The 17,186-nt window shown below is 35.6% G+C and overlaps 1 protein-coding gene across 1 annotated transcript; it reads left to right on the forward strand.

The window, feature by feature from the left end:
- Positions 1 to 975: 975 nt before the first annotated feature.
- Positions 976 to 2,016, forward strand: LOC138884124 (uncharacterized). The gene has a single exon (XM_070164953.1). It carries the CDS (start codon positions 976 to 978, stop codon positions 2,014 to 2,016), a length of 1,041 nt encoding a protein of 346 aa, XP_070021054.1.
- Positions 2,017 to 17,186: the final 15,170 nt, after the last annotated feature.

Here is a 17,186-nt window from a genome sequence, read left to right on the forward strand (position 1 = left end):
AGGCCGACTAGAGGAATACGACAAGGAGATTCGCTATCACCTTATCTATTATTAATATGTGCAGAAGGTTTATCTACTTTGTTGAAGATTTCTAAAACTCAAAATGAGATTCAAGGTTTAAAGTTAAATAGACATGGGCCGAGCTTAACTCACTTATTTTTCGCAGATGTCTCTTTTATATTCTTTTCAGCTAACACTCACAATGCAGTCCATGTAGCTGAGATTCTAAGAAAGTACGAGCAACGTTCTGGACAAGTGGTTAATTTAGATAAATCAGCTATTTGTTTTAGTAGAAATATAACGGAGAAGGAGAAAGTCGACATATTTTCCTTACTTGGACAACAACAAAGAAATGAGATGGGTATGTATTTAGGATTACCAGCTATCTTGTGACACTCAAAGAAAAAGATGTTAGAGTTTATTTAGGATAGAGCCAAGACAAAAATAAAAAGATGGAAGGGTAAATTTTTAAGTACAGTAGGAAAAGAAGTAATGCTTAAATCTGTACTTGTAGCAATCCCTACCTATGCCTTGTCTTGCTTCCAACTCTCTGATGGTCTGTGCAAGGAGATTACATCTCTTTTTTCTAACTTTTGGTGGGAACAAACTGAGGATAAAAGGAAGATGCATATTGAGAAATGAGAAAGATTATGTGATTTCAAATCAAGAGGGGACTTAGGATTTAGGGATTTAAAGACTTTCAATATGGCTTTGTTAGCTAAACAAGCTTGGCGCATATTGTCATACCTAGATTCGTTGTTAACAAGATTTTTTAAAATCAAATACTTTCCATAGTCAACTTTCCTTGACGCTTCTATATCATCTACATGATCATGGATCTGGAGAGGTATTTTGTGGGGAAGAGATCTATTAGTTACTGGACTAAGGTGGAGGATCTCTGATGGAAAAAATATAAATGTTTGGACTAATCCTTGGATTCCAATAAAGAATGGTTTTACTCCAAAAAGTATTCAAATGCAAAACAATTTAGATCTTAAGGTGGCCGACTTAATTGCCGAAGATACGCATACCTGGAAACTTCATAAGATAAGTACGACCTTTGAACCTGAAGATGTAGATGCAGTTTTGTCTATACCAATATCCATCATAGGTCTTAATGATAGATTACTGTGGCATCACTCAAAATCTGGAAACTATGAAGTTAAGTCAGGTTACTATTTAGCAAAGAGTTTGGCCGGTAAGACTATTAGGAACTCGGAAGCCCAGGCGAGTTGTCATTCTTTTCCTAAAAGCTTCTGGGATTCTTTGTGGAACTTAGAAATTAAAAATAAACTTAAACATTTTCTACGGAAGTGTGTGATTAACTCTTTGCCCGTTAATTATACCTTAGCTAAAAGATTACAGAACCTGGATAAAATGTGTAAGATTTGTGGTCTTGAAAGTGAAGATATAGAACATATGCTATTTAGATGTCCCCAGTCTCAGCTTATATGGAAACAAAGTCCTATTAATTGGCCTAATATTGACAACATAACTGACTTTTCTGTGTGGTGGTACAACTTGTTCTTAAATGCTAAGCACTTTCCTGAATCTACTGAATTATTAGATTTGAGTGTTAATCTTATGTGGCAAATTTGGAAAGGTAGGAACACTTGGTGCTTTAATCAGGAAATGTTAGAGCCAACTGAGATTGTTTCTAAAGCTCTTTTTGAGTATGAAGAATATAAAGATCTATTGACCAGTTGCCTTGCTGCACGACATTCAACTGGAAATGAGTTTCTGCCTGAACTAACAAATTTTCATGATGATATTTTATTATTTACAGATGCAGGATTACAGTGTGATGATAGACATGCGAGTATTGGTGCCCCAGCTTTGAATAGCTTTAAAGAACTGCTTCATGCCCATGGATCCTCAATTCAATATGTTGGGAAAATCGTGACTGCTGAAGCGATTGCCATAAGAAAGGCACTTGAATGTGCTATTACTCTTAGATGGAAAAGTGTGAAGATTTTATCTGATGCTAAGAATGTTGCTGATATGATCCAAAAATAGGTGGCTACTTCATGAGAGATAGAAGTGTTGTGTGAAGACATTTGGAAGCTATCAAGCATGTTAGATCACGCCGAGTTTCTTTATATTCCAAGGAAGTTAAACAAAGTAGCGTATAGTTTAGCTAAATTTTCTATTTCTTTGTTGAAGGACATCTCCTGGGAGATGTTTTTCCCAACTTGGGTTGTCCAGGATGCAAAGAGTACATTTGAACTTTGTTGTTCGTTGATGCGGTAATGTGACGTCTTTGTTTTGGAAAAAAAAAAATAACAACAAAATCTGGTTCTACTTTATTTGCTCTACCGATTCTTTAATGAGAAATTTTCATAAAGCACCATCTTTTAGTAGTAATTAGCCATCTATAGATACCATTTGCTATATTACAGATTATAAATACATTTTCTGTGGTTATAAGATGTATTTGATGTACTTAAGCTATTGTATTCATAAATACAGTAGCAAAAATAGGCGTGATTCAGGGAAGTCCAGCTAATCAGCTGTTGTATTCGAGTGTATTTAACTGTATCATGGAGTGAAACATGGGATTACAGCTGGACAGATTATTGTATTCGACTGTATTCACGGCGTGAAATAAGGGATTACACTGTTTTTAAAACAGAAAGTGAATCAATTAACATAATAGACTCCTAATATAACTCAACAAACTCAATAACACACAAATTTTGTATTTTCAGTTATAAAAAAGATTTTCAACCGAAAAATACCCTAAAAACATAGCAATCTTCAGAGAAATTATATAATACATCTGAGTTCATAAATTATATTAATTAAAAAAAACTTATGAATACATTCATGGCATATAGCGAGATAGTGAATATAATGAAATATATAGAATACAGCGGGATACATTGAAATACAATGAAAAAAAGACAATGAATACAATAAAATACATGAAAATACAACGAGATACATTAAAATACATTGAAATATATTAACAAAATTCAAGTTACTCAGCCCCAAACTCCTTCGTCTTTGTTCAAGAACAACCCTAATATCGTCTCGTCGAGCTGGAGGATAAGTAGAACCAAATCAAGAACCCAAAAAAGGAAAGGTCCCTTTTCCCCTAGATTCCCTCTTTTCCTCTCAATTTCTACTCCAAAATGGAGAAAATAGCTATTTCTACTTATTTGTGCCCTAGCCTTAAGCCTTTCAATTCTAATTCAAGTTCAGATGTAGAGTTTTCCTTGCCTTGCCTCACTTCTGTATTCCCAAATCAACGCAGAAAGATATTGGCTTGAACAACTTCAGTTGAACAACTTTGTTTACTCCTCTTGGTCTTCGAATATTTCATAAGGAATTTGGTTGTTTTATGAAAAGGAAAGAATCGTTGGCTAGACAGAGAAGAGGAAGAAAATCGGAAATTTTAATGGGATGGGGGAAGAGAATGGGATGCATCAAAGTAGAGAGAGAAAGAAAATATTGTAACTGATTAGCGTATGGCTTAGGGCTAGGAGGTAATCAAAATTAAATATTTTGCTATAAACCTTAAAAGGTATCTATAGAATATAATTTATTTAAATAGTATTTATTTAAAATAAATAAGGTGTTAACCTTTGCTATAGGAGGTAAAAATTCCTTCTTTAATTTCCTATTCTCTGCGATTTTTGTCAAAATTCAATTTCTATGTGTTCGGATAAATATTAATTATGTGATGATCTCATGATATAATATTGTGTTTTGCAATGCATGTTTTGGTTAGGAATAACATATATTTAAGGTTATAGTTGTTTTCCTTTGGAGAAATTCAAAATCGTTGGCACATATATATATATATATAGTATTTTGAATTTTTATGCCAACATATATTTAAGGTTATAATTTTGGCATATATAGTATTATATTCAGTCTTATTCACATTATATATGTTTTACGCATAAAATCATGTCGACATTATTTTTAAATTGCGGAAATGAACTTCAAAGGATTAAATTTTTTGGACAACTTTTTCAATTTAACATTTTTATGTTATTTAATGTGAATAATATAATACTCTCTCCAAAAGATTAAGATTGAATATTTTTTGTTCATGAGTTAATGCTATTAATTTGATGCATTTGTGTATATATGAAATTAAATTTGCATTAATATGTTATCATTATTTTCACTTTCTTTCGTTCATTGTTTGCTCCTTTGTTTTTTTTTGGTAAATTAAAGAGCATACCACAACATGACCCAAATAGACCTCACTCACGGGTACTTGAGCGATTTTTTTGTCTTTCATAATAGTTGATATGGTCTTCAATATCTTATCTATATATACTCATAAAATTATCTTTATTTTTGTTGATTTGGTGCATATTATTTTATTTTTTTAATTTAAATAGTTTATATGTTTAAATAATATTGCTATGGCTTTCCAAAATATTAAGTTTTAAATAATTTAGAATCTACGCGCAACGCACGATGTCAGAAAATTAGTATAGAAAAATATATGTTAAAGATTAATATTAATATTAAAAGTTAAACAGTTATAAAGACTAAAGAGAATGACTTACATCCACAAGTCAAGAAAGTCATTTTCACCCTTTTGATGAATAAAGTTCTCTGTAAAAACGTGTTTAGCAATGAAATAGTAAAAGTGGAAGATTTTTTTTGTTTTTTTTTGTTTTTGTAACCAAAGACTAAAATTAAAGCTGTCTTCTGAAAATGACTTCCTTTTGTACTAAATATCAAAAGAGACCAGATTACCTCAATGACATCGTTCTAACTTTTTCTTAAGAAAATAAGTAGTAAATTTGGAAACAAACACAAAATCAAGGCACTAAATTCATGTATTGTTACGAAGTATTATAATTATATTAGTGGATCTCTATAATTTCTAAAGAAGTTACTCCCACTACTCTTCTTCATTAACCTCTCACTACTTCTTACAATTATTGTTGTAACTCTCACACCTCCATAACCCCCTCCATGATCTCAATAGTTAATACTATGTTCATGACATCCCTTTGTATTATCTCAATAGCATCCTATAAATAGAGGGTTTGTGCATCACATTGTACACACTTGAATATATGGAAGAAATAAGAATCTCTCCTACCATTCTCTCTACATTCTTGTCTATTTTCTTGTTTTAATATAATTACTTTTGTTGGGAATAAACCCCCTACAAAAATAATATTCACGGTAATAAAAGCGAAATAATAATGTAGCACCGAGATACAGTAATTAACAAGAATAAAAGAGTAACAACGACACCAAGATTTTAACGTGGAAAACCTTTTTGAATAAGGGAAACAACCACGGCCCTAAGAAGAGCAACTGATATCACTATAGCTAGGAATTTTACACTTTGTAGGTCCGAGTAAAATACTCAAAAGACCACTACAACACCCAAAAGAAATAACCCTCTTTTGATATTCCCACCTCACTACAATATCACTCACTCTCTATTTTTCTCACAGACTATTTTCTTATACCCTGTCTGTGAAACCTTACTCTTTCTTTCTAACTCTCACATATATTTTTCCTCTGAGATTGGTGTATCAAAAATGAAAGCCGAAGCTCTCCTTTTATAGGCAGAGCCTCGCCTACTACATTTGATATTTCCTTCTGCACGCCTATCAAATTTGACACAAAAAAGAAAGAAACGTGGGCTGCTAATCAAGGAAGAAAATTTTCTTCCTTGATTTATGGGATGGATCCCACAAACCTCCCTCTCCAGTCCCATTCACCTGAAGGAGGTAACACCAGAGGTTCTAATTTGAGTGTATGCCGACAAGTTCTTTGCATAGCTCAAACTTGTCTCTTGGTACCACTTTGGTCAGTATATCCTAAGGATTCTCACTTGTATGGATCTTCTTTACCTGCATAGACCCATCCTCTATCCTTTATCGAATTCAATGATATCTCTCGTCGATATGCTTTGTCCTTGCATGATACATGGTGTTTTTGCTTAGGTCTATTGCACTTTGACTATTACAATAGACGACATACTCCTTCTAATGCAATCCAAGCTCTTGAAGGAACCGTTTGAGCCATACCATCTCTTTGCTAGCTTTAGTAATGGCAATATACTCCGATTCAGTTGTAGAGAGTGCGATACACTTCTGCAACCTCGACTGCCATGATATAGTTCTCCCTGAAAATGTAAACAAATATCCAGTAGTAGATTTTCTGTTATCAATGTCACCTACCATATTAGCATCTGTATAGCCCTTCAAGATTGGATCCGATACTCCAAAGCACAAACAATCTCCTGTGGTACCTCTTAGGTACCTGAGTATCCACTTGACTGCTTCCCAATGTTCTTTTCCAGGATTTTCAAGAAACCTGCTGACAACACCAACTACGTGAGCAATATCAGGTCTAGTGCATACCATTGCATACATCAAACTTCCGACTGCTGAAGAATAAGGAACTCTAGCCATGTCACCTTTCTCCTCCTCTATTGTAGGACACATCTTTTTGCTCAATTTTAGATGACTAGCAAGAGGTGTGCTGACTGGCTTAACATTCTTCATGTTGAAATGTTCTAGTACTCGTTCAATGTACTTCTCCTGAGATAGCCACAACTTTCTACTTGTTCTCTCTCGAACTATCTCCATCCCTAGAATTTGTTGTGTTGGGCCCAAGTCCTTCATATCAAATGACTTGAACAAATCTCTCTTCAACTTTGCGATCAACCCCTTGTCTTTTCCTACAATTAACATGTCATCCACATACAACAACAATATAATAAAATTATTCTTAGAAAATCTTTTGAAGTATACACATGGATCAGAATAGGTCTTTAGGTATGTTTGACTTTTCATGAATGAGTCAAACTTCATGTACCATTGCCTTTGTGATGACCCAAAAGGTCATCACTTGTTGTGAAACGAAATTCTGTATTCTAAGGCCATAAAACCTCTTTTAGCATCACCTCGTTTTGCGTGCGTAGTCCAGGCACGTAGCTGGAAAGCCTAGATGTGAAAATCTGTGAAAAAAGATAAATTTTGACTGTGAAATGAGCTAATTTGACTTTGGTCAATATTTTGAATAAACGGATCCGGACCCGTAATTTGAAAGTCTTGGAGGGTCCGTAGGAAAATATGGGAATTGAGCGTATGCTCAGAATTGAATTCCGAGGTCCCAAGCCCGAGGAATGAATTTTCAAAGAAAATTATTTTCTGAAATTGTTTAAAGAAATTTGAAATAAAAATTTATTTGAACGTGATGGTATCGGGCCCGTATTTTAGTTTCGGCACCCAGTACATGTCTTATATATGATTTAAAATATTTTTGTAAAATTTGGTGAAAAACGTATGTCATTTGACTTGATTCGGACCTAAATTGCTAAAGTTGATGTTTTAAGAAGTTTGAGAAAATTCTATGATTTTGAGGTTTAATTCGTTGTTATTGAGGTTATTTTGGTAATTTTATTACATGAATAAGTTCGTATGATGTTTTTGAGGTTGTGTGTATATTTGGTTTGGAGCCCTGAGGGCTCGGGTGAGTTTTGGATAGGCCACGGGTTGCATTTTGAACTTAGAAATTGCAGAAAATTTGCTGGTATGAATAGGCCTCCAGGCTTCGCATTGCAAATGTGAGCTCGCAAATGCAAAGGCTGGATCGCAAATGCGAAACCAGCCCAGGCCTGCCTTGGCTCGCAAATGCGAAGGTTTGCCTATTGGCCAGAGATCGAAAATGTGATGTCTTCTTTGCAACCCTGTTTCACATTTCCCAGCTTATCAGGGTTCAGGGTTCACAATTGCGAACCGCTATTCGCAATCCCCATACCTGCAACCTGCAACTTTTATACTTAACCGATTTTAAAACCCATTTTTCATATTCCCTCAAACATAAACACACTTAAGCGATTTTTCAAGGATTCCTTCTTCTCCAAATCAATTGTAAGTCGTTTTTAACTAGTTTTCTTCAATCATTAACATCTTTTAAAACGATTTCAACTTAAAATCAAAGATTTTCATGGGAGAAAATGAGTGTTTTGAGTAGAACCTAGGTTTTTTTAAAATTGAGGATTTGGACCTCGATTTGAGGTCCGATTTCAAAATAAATCATATATTTGGGTTCGTGGGGGAATGGGTAATCGGGTTTTGGTTCGAACCTCTGGTTTTGACCATGTGGGCCCGGGGGCGATTTTTGACTTTTTGGGTAAAACTTTGGAAAACTCATTTTTATGCATTGGGGTTGATTCATTTAGCGTTTGTTGATGTAATTAAGTAATTTGTGACTAGATACGAGCGAATTGGCGGTGGAATCAAGGGGTAAAGCTATAATTGAACCTTGAATTGTGTTGTGGCATCGAGGTAAGTGTTTGGTCTAACCCTAGCTTGAGGGATTAAGAGTTGTGTCCTATTTGCTAATTGCTTCTTGTTGAGTACGACGTATAGGCATGGTGACGAGTATTTATATCTGTCGAGCATGACCGTGTGTCTTAAATTGATATTTGTTGTGTTCCTAAATGATTCTACGGATGCTTTAATTGATAATTCTCGATATTAGGCAAGGATTTAGTTTATTTTAGTGGAATTTATTTATGACTAAGTATCGGTATTAATTGAGCTGAATAGAAGTTGAGTTAAGATTGGTTATAGCCAATCCTCCCTTGCCGGGATGTTTGTTTCGATATTGTTGTTCCCTTGTCGGGAAGTTATTATGCTATTTTGTTTCCTTGTCGACAAGTTATTGTATTGCTCTTGTTCCCTTGACAGGATCTCTTATTGTTATTGTTGGCTTGAAATGGGAGCGGGTGGTACTCCTACCACAAAATTTAATAAAATGGGAGCGGGTGGTACGCCTACCACGAGATTTAATAAAATGAGAGCGGGTGGTACGCCTACCACGAGATTTAATAAAATGAGAGCGGGTGGTACCACAAGATTTAATAAAATGGGAGCGGGTGGTACGCCTACCACGAGATTTAATGAAATGGGAGCAGGTGGTACGCCTACCACGAGAATTAATAAAATGGGAGCGGGTGGTACGCCTACCACAAAATTTAATAAAATGAGAGCGGGTGATACGCCTACCACGAGATTTAATGAGATGGGAGCAGGTGGTATGCCTACCATGAGATTTAATAAAATGGGAGCGGGTGGTACGCCTACCACAAGATTTACTGAAATATGAGCGGGTGGTACGCCTACCATGAGATACGAGAAATGAGATCGGGTTGCACGCCTGCAACAAGATGTAAACCGAAAATGAAGTCTGCCATTGTTTTCTTTATTCTTGTTAGAAGTAACTTTTGGCTTCTTTATAATTCTCTTGATATTTTATTTTTATCTGTTATTTCCCCGAAACATGTTTCCCCCTTCCCAGCTTTTATTGCGTGTATCAGTTTATTTCCCGCCATGTATATATCTAACTGCACAGGTTTATCTGGAATCTGGTCCTAGCCTCATCACTACCTTGCCGGGGTTAGGCTAGGCACTTACCAGCACATGGTTGTGCTGATACTACACTCTGAACTCTTTGCAGATACCGCAGCAGCACTTGGTCAGCAGCAGTAGGGGAGCCAACCTTCAGTCCACCGATACTCCGAGGTAGCCCTGCATGCGTCCGTAGGCCCGACTCTCTTCTATCAGTTTTTATGTTCTACTATCATTTGTACTTGAGACAGACTATGTTCTTTTCTTTCAAACACTTATTTGTAGTAATCATAGATAGTCCGTGAATGTTGTGACACCAGTTTCTGGGTAGAGGCGTATGTGGAGTTTCTTATTATTTTGGTTCATTCTATCTAAGTCTTCCGCTTAATCTCATATTCCGTTGTTTAAATGTTATTATATCGAAATTGTTAATGAATATAAAATGGGTAAAATGGTAAATTATGCAATTGATTGGCTTGCCTAGCATACTAGTAGGCGCCATCACGACTCCCGAGGGTGGGAATCCGGGTCGTGACAACCTTGGTGCCTACTTCAATCCATAAAGACTCTTATTTAATTTGCACACCATGTGTTTCTTTCCAGCTACTTCAAATGCTTCTGGCTGCTCCATATAAATCTCCTCTTCCAAATCTCCATGAAGAAATACAGTTTTCACATCCAACTGCTCCACTTCAAGATCTAGACTAGTTGCTAAGCTCAAAATTGTTCGAATAGAAGTCATTTTGACAACAAGTGAGAAAATTTCGTCAAAATCAATACCTTTCTTCTGTTCGAAGCCTTTAACCACCAATCGAGCTTTGTATCTGGCTAGCTTGCCATTTCCATCTTTCTTGAGTTTAAAGACTCATTTGCATTTGAGTGGTCTTTTACCCCTTGGAAGTTCAACCAGCTTGTGCGTGCCATTTTTCTGTAGAGATTCCATCTCTTCTTGTATGGCTTTCATCCACTGGTTCTTTTCTGGATGAAATAACACCTCCTTAAGACTTTCTGTCTCCCCTTCATCACTGATGAGGACATACTCTATGGAAGAGTACATGCATGACTCTACCCTTGGCCTCTCTGGTCTCCTTAGAGGTTGAGGTTGTTCTTCTTCCTGAGTGGGGTGTTCCACTTCCTCGATACCTTCATCAAGTTGCTCACCCTGCTCAATAACCTCACCAGGTTGCTACCTCTGCTCGGCAACCTCGTCGGTCGTACTTTTTGCACTTGTGGGATTGTTAGAAGTAGAAGGAATAGTAACAAGGTTAGGAATTATACCATTTTTCGCCTTTTCTAACATATCAACAACAGTTCCAACTTCACTTTCTCGGAAGACTATATCTCTACTTCTGATGACCTTCTTCTTTACAGGATCCCACAATCTGTACCCGAACTCTTCATCTCTATATCCGATAAATATGCAGGGAACAGATTTATTATCCAGCTTCGTTCTCTGCTCTTTTGGTACATGTGCAAAAGCTCTGCAACCGAACACCTTCAGATGCGAGTAGGACACCTCCTTGTTGGTCCAAACTCTCTCTAGGATATCTAACACCAACAGAACTGATGGACTCCTATTGATCAGGTAACAGGCTATCTGAACTGCTTCACCCCAGAATGACTTAGGTAGTTTAGCCATTCTGAGCATGCTTCTCACCTTCTCCACAATGGTGCGGTTCATCCTCTCAGCTACGCCATTGGTGTTGTGGGGTTCCAGAAACTGTCTTTTCATGTCTTATCCCATGACTTGAACAATACTCTTCAAATTTACTTAAAGTGTACTCACCTCCATTGTCACTTCGGAGACACTTTAGCTTTCGACCCGCCTTCCTTTCTACTAGAGCATGAAACTTCTAGAAAACTTGAAACACCTGATATTTGGTTTTCAAAATATAAACCCATAATTTTCATGAAGCATCATCAATAAAAGTAACAAAATATTTGTTACCGCCCATTGATTCAATTTCCATTAGGCCACAAACATCAGAATATACTAAATCAAGTATATTCAATTTTCTTTCAGACGATGTCTGAAATGAGACTCTATGTTGCTTACCAAATAAACAGTAGTCTCAAGGTTTTACCGTTGTACCTTTGGCATAAGAAATAAGTTGGCAAGAAGCTGCAATCCCTTCTCGCTCATATGACCCATTCTTTTGTGCCATAAATCTGCAAAAATCTCATCTTGTGCTGCGTTTAATTCACCTTGGCATATTTCTGCATTTGTCCTGTACAACATGCCACGAGCAACTCCCTTTGCAATCACCAATGATCCCTTAGTGAGTCTCCACTTTTGATTTGTAAAATAGTTCTCGTATCCATCTCTGTCTAAAGCAATTCCCAAGATCAAGTTCATCCGCAAGTCAGATACATGTCGCACATCCTTTAGAACCAATGTGCATCTGACATTTGTCTTGATACAAATGTCACCAATCCCCGCAAATCTTTGAGTAATTTGTGTTACCCATTCTCACTGTGCCGAAATCACCTGCTAAATATCTGCAAAAAAGATCTCTTATCGTTGTGGCATGGTAAGATGCCGCTATGTCAACCACCCATTCCGACTCTGGACCTGACAGGTGCATGCATTCCTCTTCCTCATTTATAAAGAGGACAACATTATCATTGTTTTGCACCATGGCGGCTGTGTTGTCGTCATTCTTCTGGCTACTGGTTTCACCTTTGCCCTTCCTTGGATTTGGGCAATCTCTTTTGAAGTGACCTGGTTGATCACAGTTGTAGCAATTTCTGGCTCTTGATTTGGATCGATTCTTTGACTTCCCACGAGCTCCGGATCTACCATAGTTGCTCGAACTCCTTTGATAACTCCTGCCTCTACTTTCTGTGATGAGAGTCTGTCCTTGATTTTCAGGCTTTTTTATCATCTTCTCATTGAGTAGAAGAGCCGATGTGACATCTTTCAACTCAATAGTAGTCTTACCGCGCATGATGGTTGTTGCCAAATTATCGTACGAAGATGGCAACGAGTTCAATAGCAAGATGACTTTATCTTCTTCCTAGATTTTCACTCCGAGGTTGGCAAGCTGTATGATTAGTCCGTTAAACACATTTAAATGTGACAAAAAATTCGTACCTTCACCCCATGTGTAGGGCGTATAACTGCTTCTTCAGGTACAATTTATTTGTCAGCGTTTTGGACATGTATAGGCTTTTCAACCTTGTCCAAATTCCACGTGTAGTGTCTTCATCAATGATGTTATTTACCACATCATCTGACAAGTGCAACCTGATTGCACTAGCAACTCTTTCATCCAAGTCAGTCCAATCCTCAGCTTTCATGGTATCAGGCTATTTGGCATCAATATCTAGTACCTTGTGTAATCCTTGTTGGATGAGCAGATCCCTCATCCTTTTTTGCCATGTTGAGAAACCATTATCTCCGTTGAATTTTGCTACCTCGTACTTTACTCCGGACATTTTTATTTTTCATCGAGTATAGTACTATCGAGAGTGAATAGTATTTTAGTGAACGAGCATAACCTGTTCTCTGATACCAGTTGTTGGGAATAAACCCCCTACAAAAATAATATTCACGGTAATAAAAGCGGAATAATAACGTAGCACCGCGATACGATAATTAACAAGAATAAAAGAGTAACAACGACACCAAGATTTTTACGTGAAAAACTCTTTTGAATAAGTGAAAAAATCACGACCCTGAGAAGAGCAACTGATATCATTATAGCAAGGAATTTTTACATTTTGTAGGTCCGAGTAAAATACTCAAAAGATCACTACAACACTCAAAAGAAATAACCCTCTTTTGATATTCCCACCTCACTACAATATCACTCACGCTCTATTTTTCTCACAGACTATTTTCTTATATCCTATCCGTAAAACCTCACTCTTTCTTTCTAACTCTCAGATATATTTTTCCTCTGAGATTGGTGTATCAAAAATGAAAGCCGAAGCTCTCCTTTTATAGGCAGAGCCTCGCCTACTACATTTGACATTCCTTTTGCACGCCTACCAAATTTGACACAAAAAAGAAAGAAACGTGGGCTACTAATCAAGGAAGAAAATTTTCTTCCTTGATTTATGGGATGGACCCCACAACTTTGAGCTAAGTTTCTAACAAGTTATCAGCACGAATTGTTTATTTCAAGATTATATAGTAGGTGTTCTTTAATTTCCATGGCTTTGGCCATACCATTTTGGCGGCAAGGTACCTTTATTTTAATTTTTCTTCGTAATAGTAAGCGTTTATATCAGAGTTAGTCAATCTTTTCGATCCAGTAAGTTTTACTTCTAAATTCTTATGCCAGCGTATGTTTGCTAATTCATGTCTAGCTCTGAGTTTACAATTATGCAAATATGACAACATCATAATCAAATCAACTCCTTAATCTGCATATATGTTACACGTAGCTTCAAATTTTATTTATGCTTACATGGTTAGAATAAGAAAAGAATTCCTAACACTTGTATTCCATATATATCTGATTAGAACACTACGGTATTCTTATATCTAAAGTAGCTTTAATGTTTAGTAAAACTTATTTTCACTGTTTTAATGATTCAATCATTGAAAAATATAGTAGACAATACTTACTGGTTCTTAATTTTGTCGATTTTTTTTGGAGTTAATAATATAATGCACAATCTGTTTTATTTTTTTATGTGAAAGTTAGTCATGACTTGTAAATAATTATCGCAAAATTTGATTTTTACCACTACAATTTATTTGTGCGGTTGCGGCTTGCAAGGAAGTCTTTATATGTGCATTATATTATAGAGGTTTTATATCAGAACCATAAACTGAAAACTCTCTTCAGTAAAATTTCCTTATAGATAGCTGAATATTGCATTCTCTAATTATTAAAATAGTTGGATACTAATGCGCATGCACAGAATTTCAGTACTGACTTTGGCTCAAGGATGAGTTCCAATGCATTGTATAACTAAGGATAAGACGATGGATTAAAGTCCCAACGCACCACGAGAGTAAAACATCGGATTTGAGTCCGGGTGCAACATGATGATAAGAGTTTGGTTCGAGTCCCAACGCATTATAGCCTTACATGCCTTTATATGGGTAAGACATTGGTTTTGAGTCCCAATGCACCATATTGATGATCTAATGATGACTAATGAAAATAATCTTTCATGATTGTATGAATATACGAGGGCATGGCAAGTGACGAAATAATAATTGTCATCACTATGGTAACTATAAAAGGAGAACAATAAGGGTTCTCGAAGTAATCCTTCAAAAGGTGAAGGAAATATTTACGATCAAATTGGTATGGAAAATTTATAAAGCATATCGCGATAATTATACTCCATTCTTTGAAGAGAATGTGACTTATGATAAGCATTGAGAATGCAGATTTATTCCTGAAGGTGAACATAACAATATGTGATAAAAGTAATGAATAAAGACGTGAAATGCATGATTGGATACACACCACAACTCACCTCTAAGGGAGGTTTGAGAGAAAGAAAGATAATGAATATGTCAGTGTCGCGTACATGTGGTACGCCAAAAATATTTTGACATGCCTTATAAAAAGTTATTAAAGGCAAAAGTAAAGCAAGAACTGATTTTGCTTATGACGATTGACCATGACTATAATATTAATTTCTCTCCATGAGGGAGACATTTACCATATGGATGGTGAGAAAAAAGTCTTGTAGTACAAAATTAATTAAGAGCTCCGGAAGTGCTAATTTGTTACTACCCGGATAAATAAAATTATCCATGATATTGATATTGTAGTAAGTCTCAAAAGTAATTTTTGAGTTTCAAATATATTAGCCAAAGTGGTTGGCATATTGAGACTATAAATGAAAGGAAGATTGAATATCTTCATATTACTACAATCATATCGGGTAAATATGAAAGGTTACCCGAATTTTCTTCTATTTGTACTACAGATGTATAAGCATGATATTGAAATCACATGCCATAGTAAATTAAATAATTACTGAAACAAATATTAGTTGGCACGCCCGATTGGCAATCCCTGTTCAATTATGATGCGAAAAATGATTGAGAATTTACATTGGCATATATTGAAGAATTAGGAGATTCTTCGAGAATTCTCATGTACGACTTGTTCTCATGATAAATTGATTATTACACCAGTTGGGGTTGGGATTATATTCCCTGATTTTTGGATTGTATGAAAGGCGATATATATATATATATATATATGGGCCAGTGATCACCTGCCATGTGGACAGTTTACTATTATATTATTTTAATAGATGCATCTATTCTATGGTCACATGTGCGTTTGTTATCAACTTGCATCTTGGCTTTTGCAAGGTTGCTTGCTCAAATTATTAGAGCACAGTTTCAGGATAAAATTATGATAATTTATCTTGATAATGCTGGTTTAAATACAAGTTGGTTTAGCAAAACCTGTATACCTCCAATTAAGCTAAATCATTGGTTACGAGAACAAAATTCCCAAATAAAAATTTGGTATGAGATGTATTATTTAATATATAACAGCACTTGTACGCATCTAGCCAACAAGTTATGATAATTTCTCCTTATCATAATTAGTTCAGGGTCAAGAACCAAATAATTTTCATCTAAAAATACGATTGTGCTATATGATTTAATTATGCCACCACAATGCACAAATATGGGTTCCCAAAGAAGGTTGAGAAATGTGTTGGTGATCCCAACATTAGGGAGAGAAAATGGGCAGCTGAAAAAGTAATACGTGGAATGAATTATTATGAATACATCTAGATCCTCGTACAAGAAAATGTAAACTTGAAGTTCAAGTGATAATTCATTTCCAAAATATTACCAGGCGCATTTCCTGACCCAAAGCTAAATGTCATATTTCAACTATTAATGCTCCAAATAGAATAAAGTCCATAATGGGCAGAGTTTATGACACGCATGAAGTGTAATAGACTAATCGATTCCAAAGATAAAACTCATTGGAGAAGGAGAGGAGCAAATGTTCAAGATGGTCATAATAAGGAGACAAGTGCTTTATAAGAGCATATGGGAGAGGCTCAAGTACCTGAAAATAATGAGATAAAGAGATCTCAATAAGTTATGTCTTTATTGGGTAACAATGGAACCGATATAAAGTGATCGTCGACGATATTGTTGATATAATATAGTGCTCAATATTATTAATATTGAAGAGGATCTTGAGCTCAAATCTGTAATAGAATATGGATAGATAAATGACTGGTCAATAAAAAATATGCAATCAAGATTGACTTCACTTGGAAAAATCGAAGTTTTGGACTGATAGTCCCAACACCTGAAAGTATAAGCCAGTGGGGTGACACAAGATTTTTCATAAATGTCCTGGCACTGATTATATGGAAACATGTTCTCTTGTGGTGGATACAGTTGCTTTCAGATTTTAGTTTGGCAGTACCTAAAAATTTGATATGCGTATATAGAAATCATTGAAGGATTTAAACTGTTCTGAAGCATATTAAGGTTCCTAAGAAATTTATTAAATAAAGTTTCAGCAAATCCTTATGTGGTTAGAGCAATCATGGCGTACATGATTTATTTTTGTGTCTAGTACAATTGATGCATTAATGTATCTTGTTAGAACCATGAGTATATCAGATATAGATTTGTTTATTCTAACAAATATTGCTAAAGTTTTGTTGGTTATGCAAATGTAGGGCATTACATGAAGTTCGTTTTTCACACCAAAATACTAACAACTTATAAATTAAGTAACTCAACACGAATGCAACATGTGATTTTTTTTGAAGAGAAGATTCCAATAATATTTAAGACAATACTGCTTGTATAGCTCAATCGAAAGAAAGATATATTGAAGGAGACAGAATAAAGCACATTTCACCAAAGTTTTG

This window comes from Nicotiana sylvestris, chromosome 2, assembly GCF_000393655.2.
Source record: "Nicotiana sylvestris chromosome 2, ASM39365v2, whole genome shotgun sequence".
NCBI lineage: Eukaryota > Viridiplantae > Streptophyta > Magnoliopsida > Solanales > Solanaceae > Nicotiana > Nicotiana sylvestris.

Excerpts from the sequence above, each read along its gene's own strand:
- LOC138884124 (XM_070164953.1), top strand. The coding sequence starts at position 976 with ATGCAAAACAATTTAGATCTTAAGGTGGCCGACTTAATTGCCGAAGAT.